General features: G+C 38.2%; 1 protein-coding gene across 1 annotated transcript; it reads left to right on the top strand.

The window, feature by feature from the left end:
* Positions 1–394: 394 nt before the first annotated feature.
* PRSS58 (protease, serine 58) lies at positions 395–5,786 on the top strand. The gene is made up of 5 exons (XM_008058648.2): positions 395–434; positions 1,954–2,092; positions 2,310–2,566; positions 5,413–5,552; positions 5,637–5,786. The coding sequence occupies exons 1-5, from the start codon at positions 395–397 to the stop codon at positions 5,784–5,786; spliced, it is 726 nt and encodes a 241-aa protein (XP_008056839.1).
* The last annotated feature ends 15,007 nt before the right edge of the window (positions 5,787–20,793 follow it).

The raw sequence follows: 20,793 nt of genomic DNA, 5'->3' as shown, positions 1-20,793 counted from the left end.
TCAGCGAGGGACCTGCCTTTGAAGTCTGGCAAAACAGAGACCAGAGAGAAGGAGGCTGTGGAGACATTGTGAACTTTAACTTCTTTCAGGTTCAGTACCTTCTTTCCTGAAAAGAGAGCACAGAACTCTGAATTTCAGAAACATTTTCTACGATGTCAGAGATCAAGTCATCTGACCTTCATTCGTATCCCTCTGAAAACTGACACTACCTCCTACTCCGACTGATGAGTACCTTTTCTAAAACTGAATTTTGCGACTGAAAGAATTCAGATGATGATTTTCCTCCCCAATTTTAAAACCTCTTTTTGCTTTATTTAGCCTTTTCCCTCTCTCCTTTGTGTGTTTTCCAGATGACCTGAGATGAATCTTACCCTTTGAAGTGGTTTTCAACATCATGAAGTTTTTCTTCCTCTGGGTTCTCTTGAACCTGCCAGGTGCGCATCTGTGTATTTGTCTCTTTACGAAGGAGAAGTCCTGGGGAAAGCATGAAAGATGGGTATAGGAAAGAGGTGTCTTCCAGACTGCAAGTGTAGGACTGGTTCTCTGCCACTCATGACTGCCCCTGTCTCTGGCAGGTTATCTCTTGTGATAGTGCCTGTCTACCGGGTTGCTTGCATGCTTTGAGGGGAGGCATGGACGTTGACACCCCCATACCAAAACCACTCATAAGGAAGAAGCTAAAATCTGACCCTGGACCTGTCTGGGTCTGATGCTCTGCACAGGGTGCAACAGAGCGTTAATGGGTTATATATCTACTCACATCGTTCTACTCACAGCAAAACCTTGGCATTATTCACAAATCCTCTCTTTCTCTCACACCCCACATTCAATTTCTTTGGAAAATCTTTTGGGTTTTATTTTATCAAATATAGCCAAAATCCAATCACATCTCATTACCTCCACTGCTCACTATGGTCCAAACCACCACCTCTTGCCTGGACTATCAAATTATTTTTGGGCCCTCTGCTTCTCTACTTCTAAACTCTTCAGGATCCCCAGAGGAAATTGTCACCACTTCTCTGCACACAACCCTGAAGTCATTCTATATTGTATTCAGAAGACAAGTCCAAGACCTTACAATGTTCTACAAAACCTTCCATCCCACCTTTGACTTCCTTTCCTGCTCTGCTCCCCTCCACTCACTCCAGGTCAGCAATTATGGCCTCTGTGATGTCATTTTATATTATTGTTCAACATTATTGGTGAGGTCTACCCTGGCTACTGATTTAATACTGCAAGATCACACACACACACACACACACACACACCCCCCCCCCTGGCAATATCTTTTCATCTTTCCCTGTCCTACTTTTATTCCCACAGCACTAATCACCATCTAAAATTCTACACAGTTTACTTATGTGTTTTGTTTATTATTACTGTTTCTACTCACTGGAATATATGAGAGCAGGAACATCTATTTAGCCTACTGTATAATCAAGATCCTAGAATAGAGCATTGTACCCACTAGGTGTCCCATGTATATTTGTTGAAAAAATGAATTATTTACCCCTTCTTCAGACTCTGTTAGCATTTGTCTGTTCCTGTAATGATGTTTATATCATTCTGCCTTTAATGGGGAAAAAAGATAAGATTTGTCAAAGCATTCTAAAATTGGTAAAAATAGTAAAACAAAACAAAATAGTTGATTTAACATAGAACCCCCTGAATTGGAAAAGATATTCAAGAAAGTTGATCTTTTTTAATTTGAAGAGTATTTTTGACAATTAAAGAGGCAAACACTCTATTTTTTGAAACAGATGTGTTTTTACCACTTATTTTCTTCATGTTTTAGAACAAGGTAAGTTATTTTACAGATCAAATTTACAGATGAAGATGCTGAGGTAAAGGGTAGGGTGTACTTGGGGCCTATTAAACATCCTTTCCTTAATTTTTCTAGTGATTGACTGAAAAAAAAATCTCAGAATTTCTTGTCTGTGCCTCTCTTCCCAGTTGCTTTGGCCCTCAAACCAGATTACACAATTGGCACCGCTCCCCCTTACTTAGCCTACTTGAAATCTGATTACTTGCCCTGCGTGGGAGTCCTGATCCACCCGCTCTGGGTCATCACAGCTGCACACTGCAACTTACCGTGAGTGACAAGCTCCCACTGGACTCTTTGGGTTCTCAGTTTGGGCACAGACTCCAACCACTGCCTGGGAACATCTTCCCATTACGCAGGATTAGGAAGACCTTCAGAGGATATTTGAGGGTAGAGAAAAAAGTGTGTGGGGAGGGTTAATAAAAATCCATAAGGGTGGAGAAGTCATCTCTGTTAAGTCTTCTCATAAATATCCATGTTGTTCCAGAAAGCTTCGGGTGATATTGGGGATTACAATCCCAGCAGATTCCAGTGAAAAACATCTGCAAGTGGTTGGCTATGAGAAGATGATTCACCATCCACAATTCTCAATCACATCTGTTAATCATGACATCATGCTAATCAAGCTGAAAAGAAAGATTGAACTCAATGACCATATAAAACTGGCAAACCTGCCCTATCAGTCTGTCCCTGTGAACACCATGTGCACTGTCACCACTTGGAGCTACAACGTGTGTGATATCTGTGAGTTCAGGATACATAATATGTCTGTTGACTTCAAGACAACATTCATCTTCAGAAATAGAAATGTTTCTCCACTCTGGGCTTTTGCAATTCTGCCCAATGAGTCATTCTTCTAACCTCTTTATTCGTTCTTTCCCTCTCCTTTCCTTTTTTTAACACTTCACTGAAAGAGACCTTCAAGGTGTCCCCCCCTCACCACACTCCATATATTTCTATCATCTTTACATTCAGATATGATAGAAGCAGTTTTAGTGGAAAGAAGACACTTGCATTCTAATCCTAATTTGCTCTGTGATAGCAGGTAATTTTACATCAGAGCCTTGATTTTCTTAACTCTGAAATAAGGCAGAACACATATATTTTCAAACCATTTCAGGCAATAAAGCAACTTAAAGCCTTTAAATGTCATAAAATAAATATTAATCTATTAAACATAAGAAAAATATATAATGCTGTACTAAATCGTATGGAATTTCCTTATGAAATATTGTACTAGAGCTATGCCGTTAAAAACTGAAGAAAATATTTTTAAAAGATTTTTAACTGATAACATTCTAAACATTCTCTCATTTCTTCAGAAAATTTATAAAGAGCTACCATTATTTTTATCAGTGTAAGTTTTCTGTACATAATTTGAAACTACTGAACTAAACATTCTAAACTTTCTTCTATGTTTCATAATTAAGATTCCATGAAAAAAATACTGAGCAAGTGAAGGTAGCTTCCTGTTTTCTAAGTTGTTATACCCATCTGCAAACTACCTCATCCCAAAATGCTTATGCAAACTCTACAGCTGCTAATTAAGATAGTAGTGAGTATTAGGGTATGGGAGTTGATCACCTATAAGCAAAATAGAATAATATAGTCCCTTACAAAGAATTATTAATACATCTTTACTCATGAGTAAGTTTATTTGAGTATATGTAAATAGACATTGTAGTATGGAAAGAAGATTCATTTCAAATGAACCTGTCAAATTACATTCATCCACCAATCTCTGCTTGCTTTTAACAGACGCTAGGGGGCAGATACGCACTTATCCTAACATTGTTTCCATTACTCAAACCTTTTAAAACTGTGCTTTAGACTTTGGGCATATTTTCTTGAATACATCAAAAAAATCAAAATTATTTGTTCTTTGAGAGTCTATCTGATTTTTGAAAATAACCAAATGTCCCCTTAGTGAGCAGTATGATTTTTTTTTCATCTGGGGTATGGCGCTAAGGTCAAAAAGAGATGTGACTACAAAAATAAATGCAGTTTATTTTTATCTGGCTTATGAAATATTAAGCAAGCATTTACTAAAGAAGCATTCGCAAAAGAAATTTTAAATCATGAAATTATCACTGGGATGGGAAATAAAGTAAGGGATCTCAAACATTTTTTTTCATGAATTTGATTATTTTCAAATAAAGGCATAAAGTGAACATACACTCCCCCATTTTAAAAAACAAAATCTCAAAATATAGTACTTCTTCCCAAGGAAAAATTCTTGGTGAGGATATCTACCACATGCCTAAATACAAATTTGTTGTTGTTTTTAAATATTATCATATATCCGACTCAAAAAAAAATGCATATATGCATTTTTTTTGAGTCGGAGTCTCACTCTGTTGCCTAGGCTGTAGTGCACCAACTTGATCACAGTTTACCACAGTCTCCGCCTACTGGGCTCAGGCAACCCTTCTGCCTTAGTCTCCTGAGTAGCTAGGACTTCAGGTGCCTGCCACCATGCCTAGCTAATTTTTTGTTGTTGTTGTTGTTGAAGTCTCACTCTGTTGCCCAGGCTAGAGTGCACCTAGCTAATTTTTAAAATTTGTGTAGAGACGAGGTCTCGCTGTTGTTCAGGCTGGTCTTAAACTTCTAGTCTCAAGTGATCCTCCTGCTTCAGCCTCCCAAAATGTTGGGATTTCGGGAGTAAGCCACTATACCTGGGCTGATGTTTTCTGATTTTGTTTCAGATTAGAAGAACTTTGCTGTAAGCATGCACAATTCACAGTTTTTGTGGAAGTTTGATTAAAAGAAAGAACTTGAAAGCCGGGCTCGGTGGCTCAGCCTGTAATCCCGCGCCTTTGGGAGGCTGAGGTGAGTGAATTGCCTGAGCCAGCGGGTTCGAGACCCGCCTGGGCAGCGAGACCTCATCTCTACAATAAATCAAAAAATTAGCTGGGCGTGGTAGTGCGCGCCTGTAATTCCGGCTACTTGGAAGGCTGAGGTGGAAGGATCGCCGGAGCCCAGCAGGTCGAGGCTGCGGTGGCCGGGAGTGGCCACTGCACTCCAGTTTGGGCGACTGAGTGAGACTCCAACTCAAAAAAAAAAAAAAAAAAAAAGAAAAGAAAGAACTTGAATTAGAAATTCGAAAATTCAGTTTTAAATCCTAGCTTTGCCACTTGTTAGTCTTGCAGGTTTTAGAAAATTACTTTTTGAGTAATTTTTTTTAGCAGATGCTTGATTTTATTTTGACCTGACAAATGAGAAAGTAGGTTAAATATCTCTAGGTGCCTTCAAGCTCTAAAAACTCCATCTAAAAGGAAATCCCGTAAATGTTTACATTTTAAAGCAATTTGTTTCATTGAATTTTAGGAATATTTCATATTTACATATAGCTTCTAATAATTTAATCATTTTGGAAGGAGACAGACATTTGCCTCATGCAAAATTGTTAATCTAATAATCTCCTGCTTCCGGGTTCTAACTGCCACAATTCTGATCTATCTCTGTGCTTGATCTCTTTCTTTTCTGACAGTTAAAGGAGAAATATATTTTTTAAAAAGAGAAAAAGTAATAAAGAAATCTTGATACATAACAGAACACTTAGAGAAGTTCAATTTCTCTCTTTTGTTTAGCCAGGGAGCCTGACTCACTGCAGAATGTGAATATCTCTGTAATCTCCAAGGCTCAGTGCCGCAAAGCTTACAAAAACTACAGCATCAAGGACGATATGCTGTGTGTGGGCATCGTGCCAGGAAGGAGGCAGCCCTGCAATGTAACATTCTCTCAATGCCTTAATTTTCCCATTTTATTCCTGTGTCTTGCCAGAAAGATAACCTGTTTGCTTGTTTCCTGGCAGGAAGTCTCGGCTGCCCCAGCAGTCTGCAATGGGATACTTCAAGGAATTCTATCTTTTGCGGATGGATGTGTTTTAAGAGCTGATGTTGGCATCTATGCCAAAATCTTCAACTATATACCGTGGATTGAAAAAGTAATCCAGAACAACTGAGCTTCCCACCGTAGGAATTCTACACCATATGACACAGCTGGTCCCCATATCCAGCTTCAGAAATAAATCCAAATCAACACCTTGGATTGCACCGTGCATACTTGAGTCACATCTGCTAAACAGAGTAGATGCTTGGGCAGTTACTTGCACATATCTTCATAGTGATGATTCACAACAACCTTCCCCTGTAGATGAAAATGGAAAACACAAACATTTTCAGAGAATTGAAGTCTATGAAGTAGGGATTATGTTCTCTGTAACAAACTGAAAACTGACGTACTGATAAAAGGCCACTGCATACCCATCTGGGGTATCAAAACTCCTACCACACGTAATAAATAAGACAACATGTATTTTTGGTGCATTAACATGCTAATTGCCAAAAGCAGGAGGAGGAGGAGGAGGAGGAGATGACAACAGTGTGGTCTAACAAAGAGTCACCTGAATAGAAGAGGAAATGAGGGGGGAAAATGAAGGCTGTGGGGAGTGGAGGATTTGCACCTGATTTTTCTTTGCTCATACAACTCTCAGCAGCATACACAGATTCTGGTCATTCATTTTGCAGGTGTTTACTTGGAACAAGAGAAATGAACATGAAAGCTAACTGAAGTTTATGGTGTAAACAGGAGATCCAGGACAGATTTTCCTAATATATGTTTGATCTTTAAATTATGCCAGCTACCCAGGATCTCCAAGTCCTCACTCTAGAATTTTTCTTTTTGCCTTTTTTTCTCTTTCCACCTCACCTTTGCAGCTTCAGTTACCACCTGAAAATTTTAATTGATAGTTTTGCATAGGGAGTTTCCTCTGACCAACTTACCGAGGGTAGAGAAAATAAAACCAAGAACAGCTTTTAGAGAGTTCAAGCCTTGCTACAAGTGAACTTATTGGAGCCCTATAGCCCAGCTATGGGAGAGAAGGTCTCCTCTTGGGAAGCAGAAGTTCCAATAGGAAATTTTGTCTTCTTTAAGGCTTTAAAATCTCTCAATCAGTAAAATCTAGCTTGCAGTGTTGGAAAGCACAATTTTGAGTATGAATTATTACATGCAATTATGAGAACTACCTTCACGAATTTTATTAACTAAAATGTTAGAGGAGACACAAGAAGTTTTGAGTCCATTTTTCAGGATAGCTCTTCAGCCTCTGATGGTGTTTTCTACTTTGAGCTAGTGCCAAGATTTTGATAAGTCACACTAATATTGTGTAAGGTCAGCTCATTCTAGGGGATGAAACATGTGGCAAAGTCACTGAACTCCAAGGGCATCAGCACTATCCATGGGACTGACCCTTACTACTGTGAGGTGACCTCCCTGGTTTGAGAACACATTCTTTTTGTGAAATACACAAGGCATTTAGGCAATTCAAGGAATGTAGTACTAGACAGTGATGATGGCAAGGGAAAGAAAACCCAAATCCAGAATATATCATTTTCAGTGAAGATAGATAGCTACTACCACCTGTTTGTGGGATGCTTGGGGTACAGTTAATATACCAGTATCATATTGCGTTGAAATTGGTCATTAACACTGATAAGTTGGGTCTTCAACAATGGTGGTAGTCAGGTCAGATTTGCAAGAAGTCTGTGATGTTCAGGCCATGTATACGCTCCATCTGGCCTCACTGTTCACTTTGTTTAAGAAGCCAACACACAAGCACTTGGAAAATCAAGGACGAACTTAAGAACAGACTATTCTGTCAGTCTGATTATTAAACTCTTTTGAAGTGAGAGTATTTTGGCGAGAATTCTTATGGAACACAATTATTTTCCAGTTCCAAATTGATGCTGACAAATTCTTCTACATCACATAGTTCTTTCCCAAAGTGCTCATCCCTATTTCCCTCGCCTTTCGTTTTGTGAGTTCCTATCATCACAGAATGATAGCCACTCCCAAGAAATTCATATAAATCTTAACCTCAGAAAAGAGAATAGCCAGATAGGTTGATTAGACTTCTGTCTCCTGAAAATAGTTCCATTCTTTTTCCTTCAGAGTATCTCTCTGGGAGGTGTTTAATATCACAGTAACACAGTTGTAATTGACACCAATATATTAAACAGAGCCATGAGTTAACTAAGTAAAATGCTGCCCACTCCCTCAGTCAACTATTTATGAAGAAATTCCTTTGAGGTCATAGGGTTGATGGAAAAATTATTGCCTGGAGCAAAGACTTTTTCATCTTATTTGAACCTCTAGGGCCTAATTTACTCAATTCCACTTCTATTTCCTGTAGTAGAAGACGAAAGTGTGCGGAGCACATCCAAAGTAATGAGAGGCAGATAACCTCCCGTTAAGCAAGTTTACATCACCATGTAATGTTTGTTTGTTTCTATTTTACAATTAAAAGAAGATGAAATTAACTTGACATTTGTTGATCTATCTTAAGCAAGTTACACCAAAATGTAAAACACCTTTTAGCGGAAAATGAACTTTATTGAAGGAGGAGAAAATATGATACCGGAGCAGTTCTTCAAAGCTTCTTTGAATACTATTCTCATTTGCAATTTATGTTTTTGATAGGAAACATAAGAATATCCTTCATTCTAGTAACCTGAATAGTGAGATATATCTTTCTAACTTTAGGTTGTACATTGGGATTCTGCTCTCATTTATTTAAGCTCTATCAGCTCTATAAGTAACATTGCTGGAAATGTCCCTCTCCATCTGTCTTACTCCTTTGTTTTCCTATTTGTTCAAAATTCATATGGAAAAAATAGACATGCCATTTCTTAACTTTCTCAAACTCTAACAATATATCAAGATTTGGAGGTACTGTTGTTCTAATAAGAGAAAAATATGCCACCTATGAACACTTTTCTCAAATCTAAATAGCTATAATCCCAAGAGATAAATATCCATAGATAAACCAGGATGTGACAAAAACAATACAAATGCTAATTTTGTGCAACTAAATGAGCACTAGCTACTGCACTGATGAGACTTTCAAGACTTCTGAGAATATGCAGCTCTGCTTTGTGTATTCACTCGTGTCAGGAGGATTTCAGAAACCACAAACTGAGTTCTGTATAATAGGAAATCAAAGTGGAAAACACTCTAATTAGAAATAATTGGTTATAACAATTGTAATGGAATAAAATTGTCCACTATAAGCTAAAGATAGATATTAGATAAGCTGGACTGGGAGTTAACATGGGCAAGAAACACAAAACTATAGTTCCCAGACCGGCTGAAAACCCATGCGTAATTTCCTTTTTAGATAGTTCTTTGTTAGTGTATAGAAATGCCACCAATTGTTGTAGATTGATTCCTGAAATTTTGCTAAATTTGTCTATTGTAACAGTTTTTATGTTATTGTTGCTCAGTACTTAAGGTTGTCTACATGTATGATTGGGTCCTCCGCAAAGAAATAATTTTACTACTTCTTCCTTTTCAATTTAAATGTCTTGTATTTGTTTCTTTCTCTTTTTTTGGAAAGCAGGATTTATTGAGAAGACAGAAAAGCTCCCACAATGGGGGTGGTTGCCCCTTTTATTTCTTTTTATTGTTTAATTGCACTGTCTAGGACTCCTAGTACTATATTGAATAGTGTTGAGAGTGGGTATCCTTGCCTTAGTTCGGATCTTAGAGGAAAAACTTTCAGTTTTTTCTCTTTTTAAAAATTTTTGAATATGTGGGGTACAATTCAGGGTTAGTTATACAAATATTCATTATGCAGTTACTCTTGTTGATGAGGTGTGCCCTCCACCTTGGCATTTCCCGCTACTGCCAATCCCGCCCCTCTCCCCTGGCAGTTTCCCACTACTTACTGCCAATCCCGTTCTTATAGTATTACGATAGTGGTTCAAGGTCCGCTTTTGAGTGAGAACATGTGATACTCGGTTCTTTATTTCTGTGATAGATCACGCAGTATTAGACTTTAAGTCCATCCAAGTTGCTGCGAAGTTCATAATTTTGTCCTTGATGTCTGCATAATGTTCCATCGTGTATATGTGCCGCATTTGTTTTTATCCAGTCCTCTTCTGATGGGCAGCACGGTTGGTTTCATGTTTTTGCTATTGTGAATAATGCTTCAATAAACATGCAGGTGCAGGTGTCTTCTTCATAAAGTGATTTTAGTTCCTCCAGGTATATTCCCAGTAGGGGAATTGTGCAGTCATATGGGAATTCGATTTTCAGATCTTTTAGGAATCACCAAACTGTTTTCCACAGAGGTTGTACTAGTTTGTATTCCACCAACAGTGGAGAAGTGTTCCCTTTTCACCACATCCTCTCCAGCATCTGTTGTTTTCTGAGTTACTGACGATGGCCATCATGACTGGAGTTAGGTGGTATATCAATTTGGTTTTAATTTGCATTTCTTTGATGACTAGAGATTCTGAGCATTTTTTAATGTATCTTTTTGCCACTCACATGTCTTCTTTTGAGAAGTATCTATTCATATCTTTTGCTCACTTTGTAATGGGGCTGGTTTTTTTTTCTTTTTCCTCATGTTTGAGTCCTTGTAGATGCTAGATGTTAGGCCTTTGTCAGATATACAGTTGCCAAATATTTTTTCCCAGTCTGTGGGCTGTCTCCCTGTTCTCTTGATGGTTTCTTTGGCTTTGCAGAAGCTTGCCAGTTTGATGAGGTCCCACTTGTCTATCATATCTCTTATGGCATGGGCACTTGGGATTTTGATCAGGAATCAGTTGTCAGTTCCAATTTCCATAAGAGTGTCTCCTGCATTTTCAAAGTTTCTTATACTTTGAAGTTTTACAATTTGCCCTTTGATCCATTTAGAGTTGAATTTTGTGTATGATGATAAATATGGGTCTAATTTTCATCTTCTGCATGTGTTCAGCCTATTTTGCCAGCACTATTTATTGAATAGGTTCTCCTCTCCCCAGTGGCTGGTGGTGAAGGCCTTGTTGAAGATGAGTTGGTTGAGAAATTGAGGTTTTGCTTCTGGAAACTCTATTCCCTTGGTCTATATGCTTGTTCTTGTACCAGTGCCAGGCTGTTTTGATTACTGTAGCTTTACAATAAAGTTTAAAGTCTGGGAAACAAACAAAGCAGGAGGTTTGTTTGTCGTTGTTGCTGTTTGCTGAGGATTGTTTTGGTTATTCGTGGTCATTTATGTTTCCATATGAATTCCTGTATTGTTGTTTCCAGGTCTGAGAAGAATGCTGCTGGTAATTTAATGGGTATTGTGTTAAACCTGTAGATAGCCTTGGGTAGGATGAGCATCATAAAACGTTGATTCTTCCAGTCCATGAGCACAGAATATTTTTCTATTTGTTTGTGTCATCTTTGATTCCTTTGAGCAGTGTTTTGTGGCTTTCATTGTAAAGGTCTTTGACTTCTCTGGTTAGGAGGATGCCAAGTATTTCATTTTTTTGTGTGGCTATTGTGAATGGGATTGGGCTTTTTATTTGGGTTTTTGTTTGTTTATTGTTGGTGTATAGGAATGCAACTGTTTTTTGCACATTTATTCTATACCCTGAGATTTACCAAAGTGTTTTTCAGTGCAAGGAGGTTTTTGACAGATTCTCTTGGGTTTTTTCAGTACAGAATCATGTCATCTGCAAAAAAGGATAACTTAACTTCCTCTTTTCCTATTTGGATACCCATGATTTCTTTCCTTTGTCTGATTGCTCCAGCTAGTACTTTCAATACTATGTTAAACAGGAGGGGGTGAAAGTAGGCATCCTTGTCTCAGTTTGGTTTTCAGAGGACATGCTTCCAATTTCTGTCTGTTTAGCAGTATGTTGGCTATGAGTTTCTTGTAGATGACCCTTACTATTTTGAGATATGTTCCGTCTAGGCCTAGATTTTTCATCAAGAAGGGGTGCTGGATTTTATTGAAAGCTTTTTCTGCATCGAATGACATAATCATGTGGTTTTTGTTTTTAAATCTGTTGATGTATTTAATTACATTTATGGTCTTGTGGATTTGAACAAGCCCTGCATCCCAAGAATGAAGCCAACTTGGTCATGGTGGCTGATTTTTGAGATGTGTTGTTGGATCTGGTTTGTAGAATCTTGTCGAGAATTCTAGCATCTATGTTCATCAAGGATATTGGGCTGTAGTTCTCCTTTCTTGTTGGATCTTTACCCAGTTTGAGTATCAATGTGATGTTAGCTTCACAAAATGATTTGGGGAGAGTTCTATCTTTCTCAATTGCCTGTAATACTTTCAATAGGATTGGTATCAGCTCCTCCTTGTATGTTTTGTAGAATTCTGTTGGAAAGCTATCTGATCCAGGGTTTTTGTTTTTGTTTTTTGTAGGAAGTTTTCTTATGACGTTGTCAATTTCCTGGATTGTTGTTGGTCTATTTGGAGTCTCAATTTCTTCTTGTTTCAACTTTGGGAGGTTTTATGATGTGAGAAAGTCCTCCATTTCATTTAGGTTTTCAAGTTTGTTTCCATGCGGATGCACATAGTAATCTCTGACAATCTTTTTTATTTTGGGGGGTCAGTTGTGACTTCATCCTTTGCATTTCTGACTATGTTTATTTAGACTTTTTCTCTCTTTTTCTTGGCCATTCTAGCAGGGAGTCCATCAGTCTTGTTTATCCTTTCAAAGAATCAGCTTTTGGTTTCATTGATTGTTTTTTCTTTTTTATATTATAGTTTTGTCTTCTATGTCCCAAATTTGGGCTTTTATTTTGGTGATCTGGATTCTTCTGCTGAAGTTAGAGTTTTGGTAGTCTTGCTTTTCCAGCTTTCCCAGGTGGTTTGTTAAGCTATTAACTTGTGATGTTTCCATTTTCTTCATGTGTGTTCATAGAGATATGAATTCTGCTGTCTTTCATGGCATCTCAGAGATTTTGGTAAGATGTTTCTTCATTTTCATTTGTTTCCAGGAAACTTTTAATCTCTGTTTTGATTTCTGTGTGTTCCCAGGAGTTGTTTAGCATCATGCTGTTTAATATTTGTGCCTTTGTGGGTTTGTGAGGGGATCTTTATTGGTGTTGACATTTATTTTATTCCACTATAGTCTGAGAAGGTGTATGGTAGTGTTTCAATATTATGGAATTTGTTTATGCTTGATTTATGGCTGAGGGTGTGGTCAACCTTAGAGTATGTTCCATGTGGTGATGAGTAGAATGTATATTCCATGGTTGCTGTGTGAAATGTTCTGCCGGTGTCAGTTAAGATCATTTGGTCATGTGTCATGTTGAGGTTTTGGGTCTCCTTGTTAATTTATTGTCTTATCTGTCTAGGGTTGTGAGTGGGGTATGTAAGTCTCCAGCTATGATAGTGTTAGAATAAACATTATTTTTTTAGTTGACCTAGAAGCTACTTTATGAAAGTTGGTGCTTCTATGTTGGGTGCATATATGTTTAGGATGGATATTTCTTGATGATGGATTGAATTTTTTATCATTATGTAGTGACATTCTGTATCTTTTTAAATTTTTGATAAATTTTAAATTTTTGTCTGATGTAAGATCGCAATTCCTGCTTTCTTGTGTGTTCTGCTCACCTGAAATTTTGTTTTCCATACTCTTACTTTGAGTCTGTGAGTGTCTTTTCTGGTGAAATGAGTCTCTTGCAGACAATATGTTGTTGCATCATGATATTTTATCCAATTTGCCATTCTATAACTTTTCAGTGGTGTATTTAGTACATTCACATTCAGGCCACTTATTGAGATGCGAGTTAATCCCTGTCATGAGATTCTTATAGAGTTTGTTGTTGCTGCTGCTATTTGTTTATTTGCTTGCTGGCTTTCTTTTGGTTTTGGGATTGAATATCTGAGAAGGATTTTAATTCTCCATCACTGATGAAACTTAGCTGAGTAGGTAATTCTTGGTTGAAATTGTTTGTCTTTCAGAACTTTGAAGATTGGGCTCCAATCTCTCCTAGTCTGAAGTATTTCTGTAGTGAAGTCCTGCTGCTATTCTAATTGTTCTTCCCAATAGGTAGTCTGACCTTTCTTTCTGTCTTTAGAATTTTTTCTTTTATATCTTCTTTGTGTAGGTGAATTACTATGTGTCTAGGAGTTGGTCTTCTCATCTGTTGTCTTGCAGAGGTTTTCTGAATCTCTTGTGTTTGAATGGTCATGTCACTTATGAGATGAGGGAAGTTTTCTTGGATAATTTCATGGAATGTTTGTCATAGAGGGCTCTCTGTCTCTCTCTCTCTGCCTCAGGAATTCCAATTAATCTTAAGTTCAGCCTCTTGATATAATCGCTCATCACTTGGAGGGTTTTATTCTGTCTTTTTAAGCTGCTTTCTATGTTTTTTTTTTTTTTAACAGTTTGGGTTTGTTCCATATTTTTGTCCTTGAGCTCTGAGATTCTTTCTTCTGCTTGGCTAATTTTACTTTCCATGCCTATCAGTTTGTTATTTATTTTATTCACTGTATTCTTTATTGCTGTTATCTCAGTTACCAACTCCTTCATTCTTTCCTCATTTCTATTTATTCTCTCTATTAATATCTTGATATCTGGGTTTGTGGTTTGAGACCAGTCATTTTGGGCTTAATTGTTTGAATTTCAAAGTCTGTATTCTCTCTCTTTTTGTTTCCTAGGATGGAAAACATGACCTTTTATTGGTTGGCCTTCATTTTATTCTTAAAATAATTTTTATTTATTTTTTAAAATTTTTTTATTATAAAGATGTGGGATATGATTCAGGGTTAGGTATACAAACATTGATTATGCAGGTACCCTTGTTGATGAGGTGTGCCCCACCCTCCCATAGAAGTTTCCCTCAACTGTGAATCCCACTCTCCTCCCCTGACAGTTTCCCATTACTGCCAAATGCTTTCTTATAGTATTATAATAGTTCAAGATCCACTTATGAGTGAGAATGGTACTCTGTTCTTTGTTTCTGTGACAGATCACTGAGTATGATCACGAAGTCTATATTCTCAATGGCTGCCTTCCCAGAGATCTGTGTGAGACTCCTTTTCTTTCTTTGGTTTTTCTTAATTTGTGTAGGTTTTCCTCCACTTTTTTTTAGCCTCTTTGATTCTGTTGTTCAATGATGGGGGGATAGCTTTTATTTCTGTTTGCTTGATCTCCTATCCTTCTTTTTCTTCTTCTTCTTTTTTTTTTTTTTGAGTTGGAGTCTTACTCTGTCACCCAGACTGGAGTGCAGTGGCTGCTCCCGGTCACTGCAGCCTTGACCCACTGGGCTCCGGCGATCCTTCCGCCTCAGGCTTCCAAGTAGCTGGAACTACAGGTGCATGCTACCACGCCCGGCTAATTTTTTTTTATTTATTGTAGAAATGAGGTCTTGCCAAGTTGCCCAGGCAGGTCTCGAACCCACGGGTTCAGGCAGTCCACTCACCTCAGCCTCCCAAAGGCGTGGGATTACAGGCTGAGTCACTGAGCCCGGCTTCTCCTATTCTTCTTATGCAGATCCTCTGTCTTTATTCAATTCTGAAGCTAGACTGGGAATGAGGGCCTGTGCTTTTCGCAGTTCCGGGATTGAATTAAGGGGAGCTGCTGTGATTCCTAAGCTATCTGCAGATCCCAGTACCTGCTGACAGGTGTGTGGGCCCCCTGGAACCCAATTCCTACCATCTTACAATCTGTCCATGCAGTGGGGATATCTGTTTGTCCCCTGAAAGCAAGATGAGATAAGAAAATGGGGGAAAAAGGAAAAAAACAAGGAGAAAGATGAAAGGAAGGTGGATAGAGAGAAAAAGAGGGAACACAGACAGGCATACCAACTAACGAATAAACAGAGAAACAAACAAGGACAGAAAAAAACAAACAAAAAAAACCAAAAATATACAGACAATCATACAAACAAACAGTTCCACCCCCCATTGGTGTATTCTCCCTCAAAAATACCCACATACAACAGAAAGTCTATTTTAAAAACCATTAAAATGGCAGAAACAAAGTAAGTACAAAAACATAAACAAAAACAGAAAGAATGACAGAAGAAAAAAAAAATAAAACAATCAGGAAAAAAACCCAAAAACAACCCCAAAACAAAAACTCACTCTGTGGCAGTTTCTGTAACTCCAAGTTCCTCTTGGCTGCTGCCACCTTAAACAGCCACTCCGGTCTGGTCTCCATCCCCCACCCCCCAGCACAGGCTGATAGGATTGCTCTCAGCATGGGTCAGACGCCCCATGGGGCTACAGTAGTAGGAGGATGGATCAGATCTGGACTCACTCAACTTGCTGCTGCTGCCAGGTCTCCCACTCACATCTGATGTGTTTGTGCCCATTTCAGTGTAGGGGAGGGGTATCTGTCTCTCTGAGTCACGATGAGAGGATAGCCTTTGGGTCTCAGGCTGGCAGCTGGGCAAAGCTGGGCGGGGCAATGCAAGTCTCTGCTGGTCCCAGACTGAGAAGATGGTGCCAATCAGATTTTCATCACTGGTGTTGGGGTCTGTTCCAGACCTCCACTACCTGTCCTCTCCATGGCTCCTCCTTTTTGTGCCCGTCCAGTGCTACAGGTAACGGTGTGGGCTAGATGCCAGGTGACGAGAAGCAGCTGCTCTCCACTGCCTCCACTCAAGAAAGTCCGGAATGGCAGATTATCCTGCCTGCCAGGGCTCCAATCTCAGGAGAGTGGTGGGTTGCAGTGACCTCCAGAGGAGAGCCCCAGGTGCGTGAACCAGAGTCTTCCCTCAGATGGACCTTCACTCACCCACTGGCACACACCCACTCACACAGAGAGTCTTTATGGACAGTCATCCCTGTGGAGACACACTCCGACCTACGCCATTGCCATCTTGCCTTCAGTTTTTTTCAATTGATTCTGATGTTAGCAGTGAGCTTTGCATTTGTGTGGTTTTTATTATATTGAAGTAAGTTTCTCTTATACTTATTTTGTTGAGAGAAAAATCCCATTTATAAAAGCAACAAAAAGAATAAAATAATTAATAATAAACATAACCAAAGAGGTGAAATGTTTGGACACTGAAAAATATAAAACATTGAGGATATTAGTGAAACTGTAGAGAAAAGGGAGCCTTTGTACAATGTAGGTGGGAATGTAAATTGGTAAAGCCATTATAGAAAACAGTACAAAGTTCCCTCCAAAAATTAAAATAAAATCACCATATAATCCAGTAATCCCAGTTCCTAGTATATATCCAAAGGAAATAAAATCAAGATCTTAAAGAGATATCTGTGCTCTCATGTTGCAATAATATTCACAATAGCCAAGGTATGGAAACAACCTAAATGTCTGTCAATGGATGATGGGATAAAGAAAAGAAAGAAATACAGCCATATGGATGAAGCTGGAGGACTTTATGCTAAGTGAAATAACCCAAATATGCAAAGACAAATACTGCATGATATCACTTATAGGTGTTATCTAAAATAGTCACATTCAGAGAAGCAGAGAGTGTAATGGTGGTGGCCAGTGACTCAGGGGAGGGAGGAAATAAAATGTTTGGTCAAAGGATACAAAGTTTCAGTTATACAGGATGAATGAGTTCTGCAGATCTAAATGTATAGCATGATGACCACAGTTAACAATATTCTATTGTATACTTAAAATTTGCTAAGAGAGTAGCTAAGAGGAATACGTTAATATAGCTTGAGTGTGGTCATCATTTCACAATGTATACATGCATATAAACATCAGATTATACATCTTAAACATATAATTTCTATTTTTCAATTATATCTTAAATAAAGTTGAGTGGGAAAAATCTCATGCAGCACAAGACACCCTACTTTGAGGCTTCTGCTGCCCAAGCTAAAATCAAACCAAAGTACCACAGTCTTTTACTGTCTCTCTCTTACCTAATCTGTACATTTTATTTTTATTTTATTTTTAAGAGAATATTAAGTGATAGAAAATCCCATGTAGGATTTGCTTCAACAATAAAATGGATAGCCAAACTTGATTTTGCCTGCCCCTTTGCACCGCCAGAACTTATCCTCAATCTGTCTATTTGGGACATTTGTAATTTCTAAAGCCTCAACTAAAACAACAACCCCAGACATGGGACCAATGTCACCCTTAGTTGAAACAAGTTTAAAACCCCTCATTACTCAAGTGACGAATCACCAAGCCAAATTAATGTTACATTTTCCTACCCTAATAGTTCAGTTTCAATAACTAAGCTTCTGTTCTGTTCCTAAAAGTATCACTTTTCATCCCCGTTCCATGAATTCTATCCCTATATTGGCTGTCTTGCCTGATGTTCCAGCTCCTGTAAACCCAGGGCTTGCCTTAATCTTCTCAGAGGTTTCTCGGGAGCTCCTCAATGAGCCATACCCACCATCTGCCCATACATTGTGTTTATCTAATTTCTAGATCCTTAGGTCTCTTTATGCCAAGACTAGAGTCAATAATAATAATAATAATAATTTTTTAATACAGCACTCCCTTTCACCTGTAGATAGTAATTGTAAAAGGATGGTCTAAGCTTAGTGTAGTACAGAGAGCATTAACTTGGGATCAGTAATACTTATTTAATCCCAACTTCAGCAGCTACTAGCCTTTTGCCAATAATTCAGTAATTAAACATTTCTGAACCTACTTCCTTTATCTCTAAAAATAAGATCAATAATAGTTCACTGATTGTTGGAGATAAATAAGATGATATATAAGTCATATAGCATAGTACTTAGCTCATAATAAGCACTCAATAAATGGTAATCTCACTTATGTCTTTGCCAAAGAATGATTGGAAATCTAAAGCACCATTTCTTCACACATTTTAGCCTATATGTGCTACTATAAGACAATGCACGAAACTGGGTAATTTTATCAATATTTTTATAATTTATTTTTTATAGGTCTGGAGGCTGAGACGTTCAAGATCAAGATATCAACATTTGTTGTCTGGTGAAGAGTTTTTGCTTCTATATGGCAGAAGGCAGAAAAGCAATATAGGGAACAGCTCATTTTCTGGAGCCCTTTTATGAGGCACTAGTACTATCCATGAGGATGGAGCCCATATGGCCTAATCACCTCCTAATGACCCTACTTCTTAATACTGTTATCTTAGAAATTAAGTTTCATCATGAATTTTGGAGGGGACACAAACATTCAACCATAGCTCCTGTGCTATCTTTCATCAATCAGAACAGGAATTATTTTTGTGTCCACAAAATGAATAAATAAATTAGAAGTCAGATAGCCAAAGACAATTCTAACTGAAGAAATTGCCTATATATGTTCCTCTTCCTCAAGTTTAGGGCACCTGCACCTTATGCAACCTGACTGCAAGAAAGACCCTAAAGTATAAAATATAGACAAGATTTTTTTGAACAATAGTATTGTATTTCTTTGTATAGAGGTCCATAAGTGTAATAACCATAAGACAAGTACACTTTAACAACACTTTGAGAAGCAATTTCTAGGTAGAATTACTTTGCTATTAAACTGTTTCTCCTGATTTCGGAAATAATAAATGCCTATTGCAAGTAATGAATAAAATTCACAAAAGTGTGAGGGGGGAGAAAGGTTAAACTCATCATACATAGTCCTATGCAACCAATTATATAAGTAATTTAATAGAGTTTTCTAGTATTCTGTACTTTCTCCTTAGCCTAGCTAACTGCTAATGTCAGGGTTTAATAAGTTCCCCAAATCCCATTTATCTGTCAATAGATCCCTTAATGAGTTCCCACCAGGGTGGTCTGGATATATGCCTAAGCTCAAAGGCCTTGCAAGGACGCTGAAGTCCAAATACTTATTAACCCATTATGAATTTCTCTCTTCCCAGGCTTAACTGTATCTAAGCTCCTACCTTTCTTTTAGATCCTTTCTTGTTCTCTTCCTCAGAAGTCCTGAAATAATGGGATATGGATCATAAATAGGTCGCGTTTCTGCTTGGGGTCCTTGAATCTGAGTTATATGAGAGTATCCATCTTTGTCTATCAGACTTTCGGGATTGCTAGTAAATTTTTGAACCCATGCTTTCTACTCTCTGAAGACCTTCTAAATGAAAGAATGAGGAAGCAAAGGAAAGTAGTAAAATCTGGAACAAGCAAAGAGAAAATGTGCTGGTTAATTGTTAGAGTGACTGAGTTAAAGGAGAATAAATAGATGGCTCTCGTAGATGACTGTATTTACCTGCCAACCTTAGAATTCTACAACCTTAACACCAATCCCAAATATAGAGATAACCATGGAGCAGGGTCTAGATTACACAATCAGGAAATATAGTTCCTTTCCTTCCAAGTGGTTAGGTTTAATTAATGTAATTAATTAATTGGAGGAGTCCAAGCCTTTTCCTCCTCCCAAGTCACATTCTTCTGCAAAACTGATGACAAGATTATTGAAGGTTACAACTGTTTCAAGTGCCACTAAACTTTGAAGGTGTTTACATCTGTGGAGAAGCTGGGTTCAGTCTCCATCAGGGCTCTCCAGCCAGAGAGTGACCCCATTCAACAAATCTGTTTCCCAAACTTCCCCACATATCTATTAAATCTTTCAAGTTCTATTTTCCATTCCTGCAAGGTGAACCCTGCCTTCAGATGGTAAAAGGTGATTCACAATCAAGTATTGATAAGTAGTTCAATGAATCTATAGAATCACTTCTTCAGGTATATTTCTGATTTAATAATCAATAGACTTATAATCCAAATAAATCATAATGGAAATCTAGACATTATGGTAGAAGGATAGGACAGTAATTTGGGTACAAGGATGTCTCAGAATGACCTCAAATCATGACAGGAAGAGCTTGTATATTTCTCAACCCACTCCCACATACCAAGGCTCCAGTCACTTTTCCTAGTGGTATGATAACAGGACATAGTCCCCTTTGGCCTTGTTGAAGCCCAAGAAATGTCTGCAGAGTGGTTATCTTGCCCCTCCTCCCTTTACCCTGCAAGATGGTCACTTGACCTGCTGCCATGTAACGTTTGGGAGGTCCTCTGACCTCATCTGCTTCTTCTGATGGAATCACCGTAACATAATGTAAGCTGGTTTTCTGGAAGGGAAAAAGGTGCCTGCCAGGAAACTCTCCTCTGTTCGCCTCCTTCACCCCTATAGCATTCATTTTGCAGAAAAACAATGTGATGAGGTAATGATGACTTTGATAATTCTGGATTTAGAGTCAGAATTCCCTTATGTGAGACCTGGCTCCACCAATATTACTAGCTATGTGACTTAATATAAGTCATC

The sequence above is a fragment of the Carlito syrichta genome, unplaced genomic scaffold (assembly GCF_000164805.1).
Source record: "Carlito syrichta isolate Samal-C Ts95f unplaced genomic scaffold, Tarsius_syrichta-2.0.1 Scaffold303563, whole genome shotgun sequence".
Lineage (NCBI taxonomy): Eukaryota > Metazoa > Chordata > Mammalia > Primates > Tarsiidae > Carlito > Carlito syrichta.
This window is presented reverse-complemented; position numbering and strand designations above follow the sequence as displayed.

What these genes read in the sequence shown, in the direction of transcription:
- PRSS58 (XM_008058648.2), top strand. Translation starts at nt 395, where the DNA reads ATGAAGTTTTTCTTCCTCTGGGTTCTCTTGAACCTGCCAG. An exon ending in GCTGCACACTGCAACTTACC is followed by an intron (nt 2,093 to 2,309) that starts GTGAGTGACAAG and finishes ATGTTGTTCCAG; the next exon opens with AAAGCTTCGGGTGATATTGG. An exon ending in CTACAACGTGTGTGATATCT is followed by an intron (nt 2,567 to 5,412) that starts GTGAGTTCAGGA and finishes TCTTTTGTTTAG; the next exon opens with CCAGGGAGCCTGACTCACTG.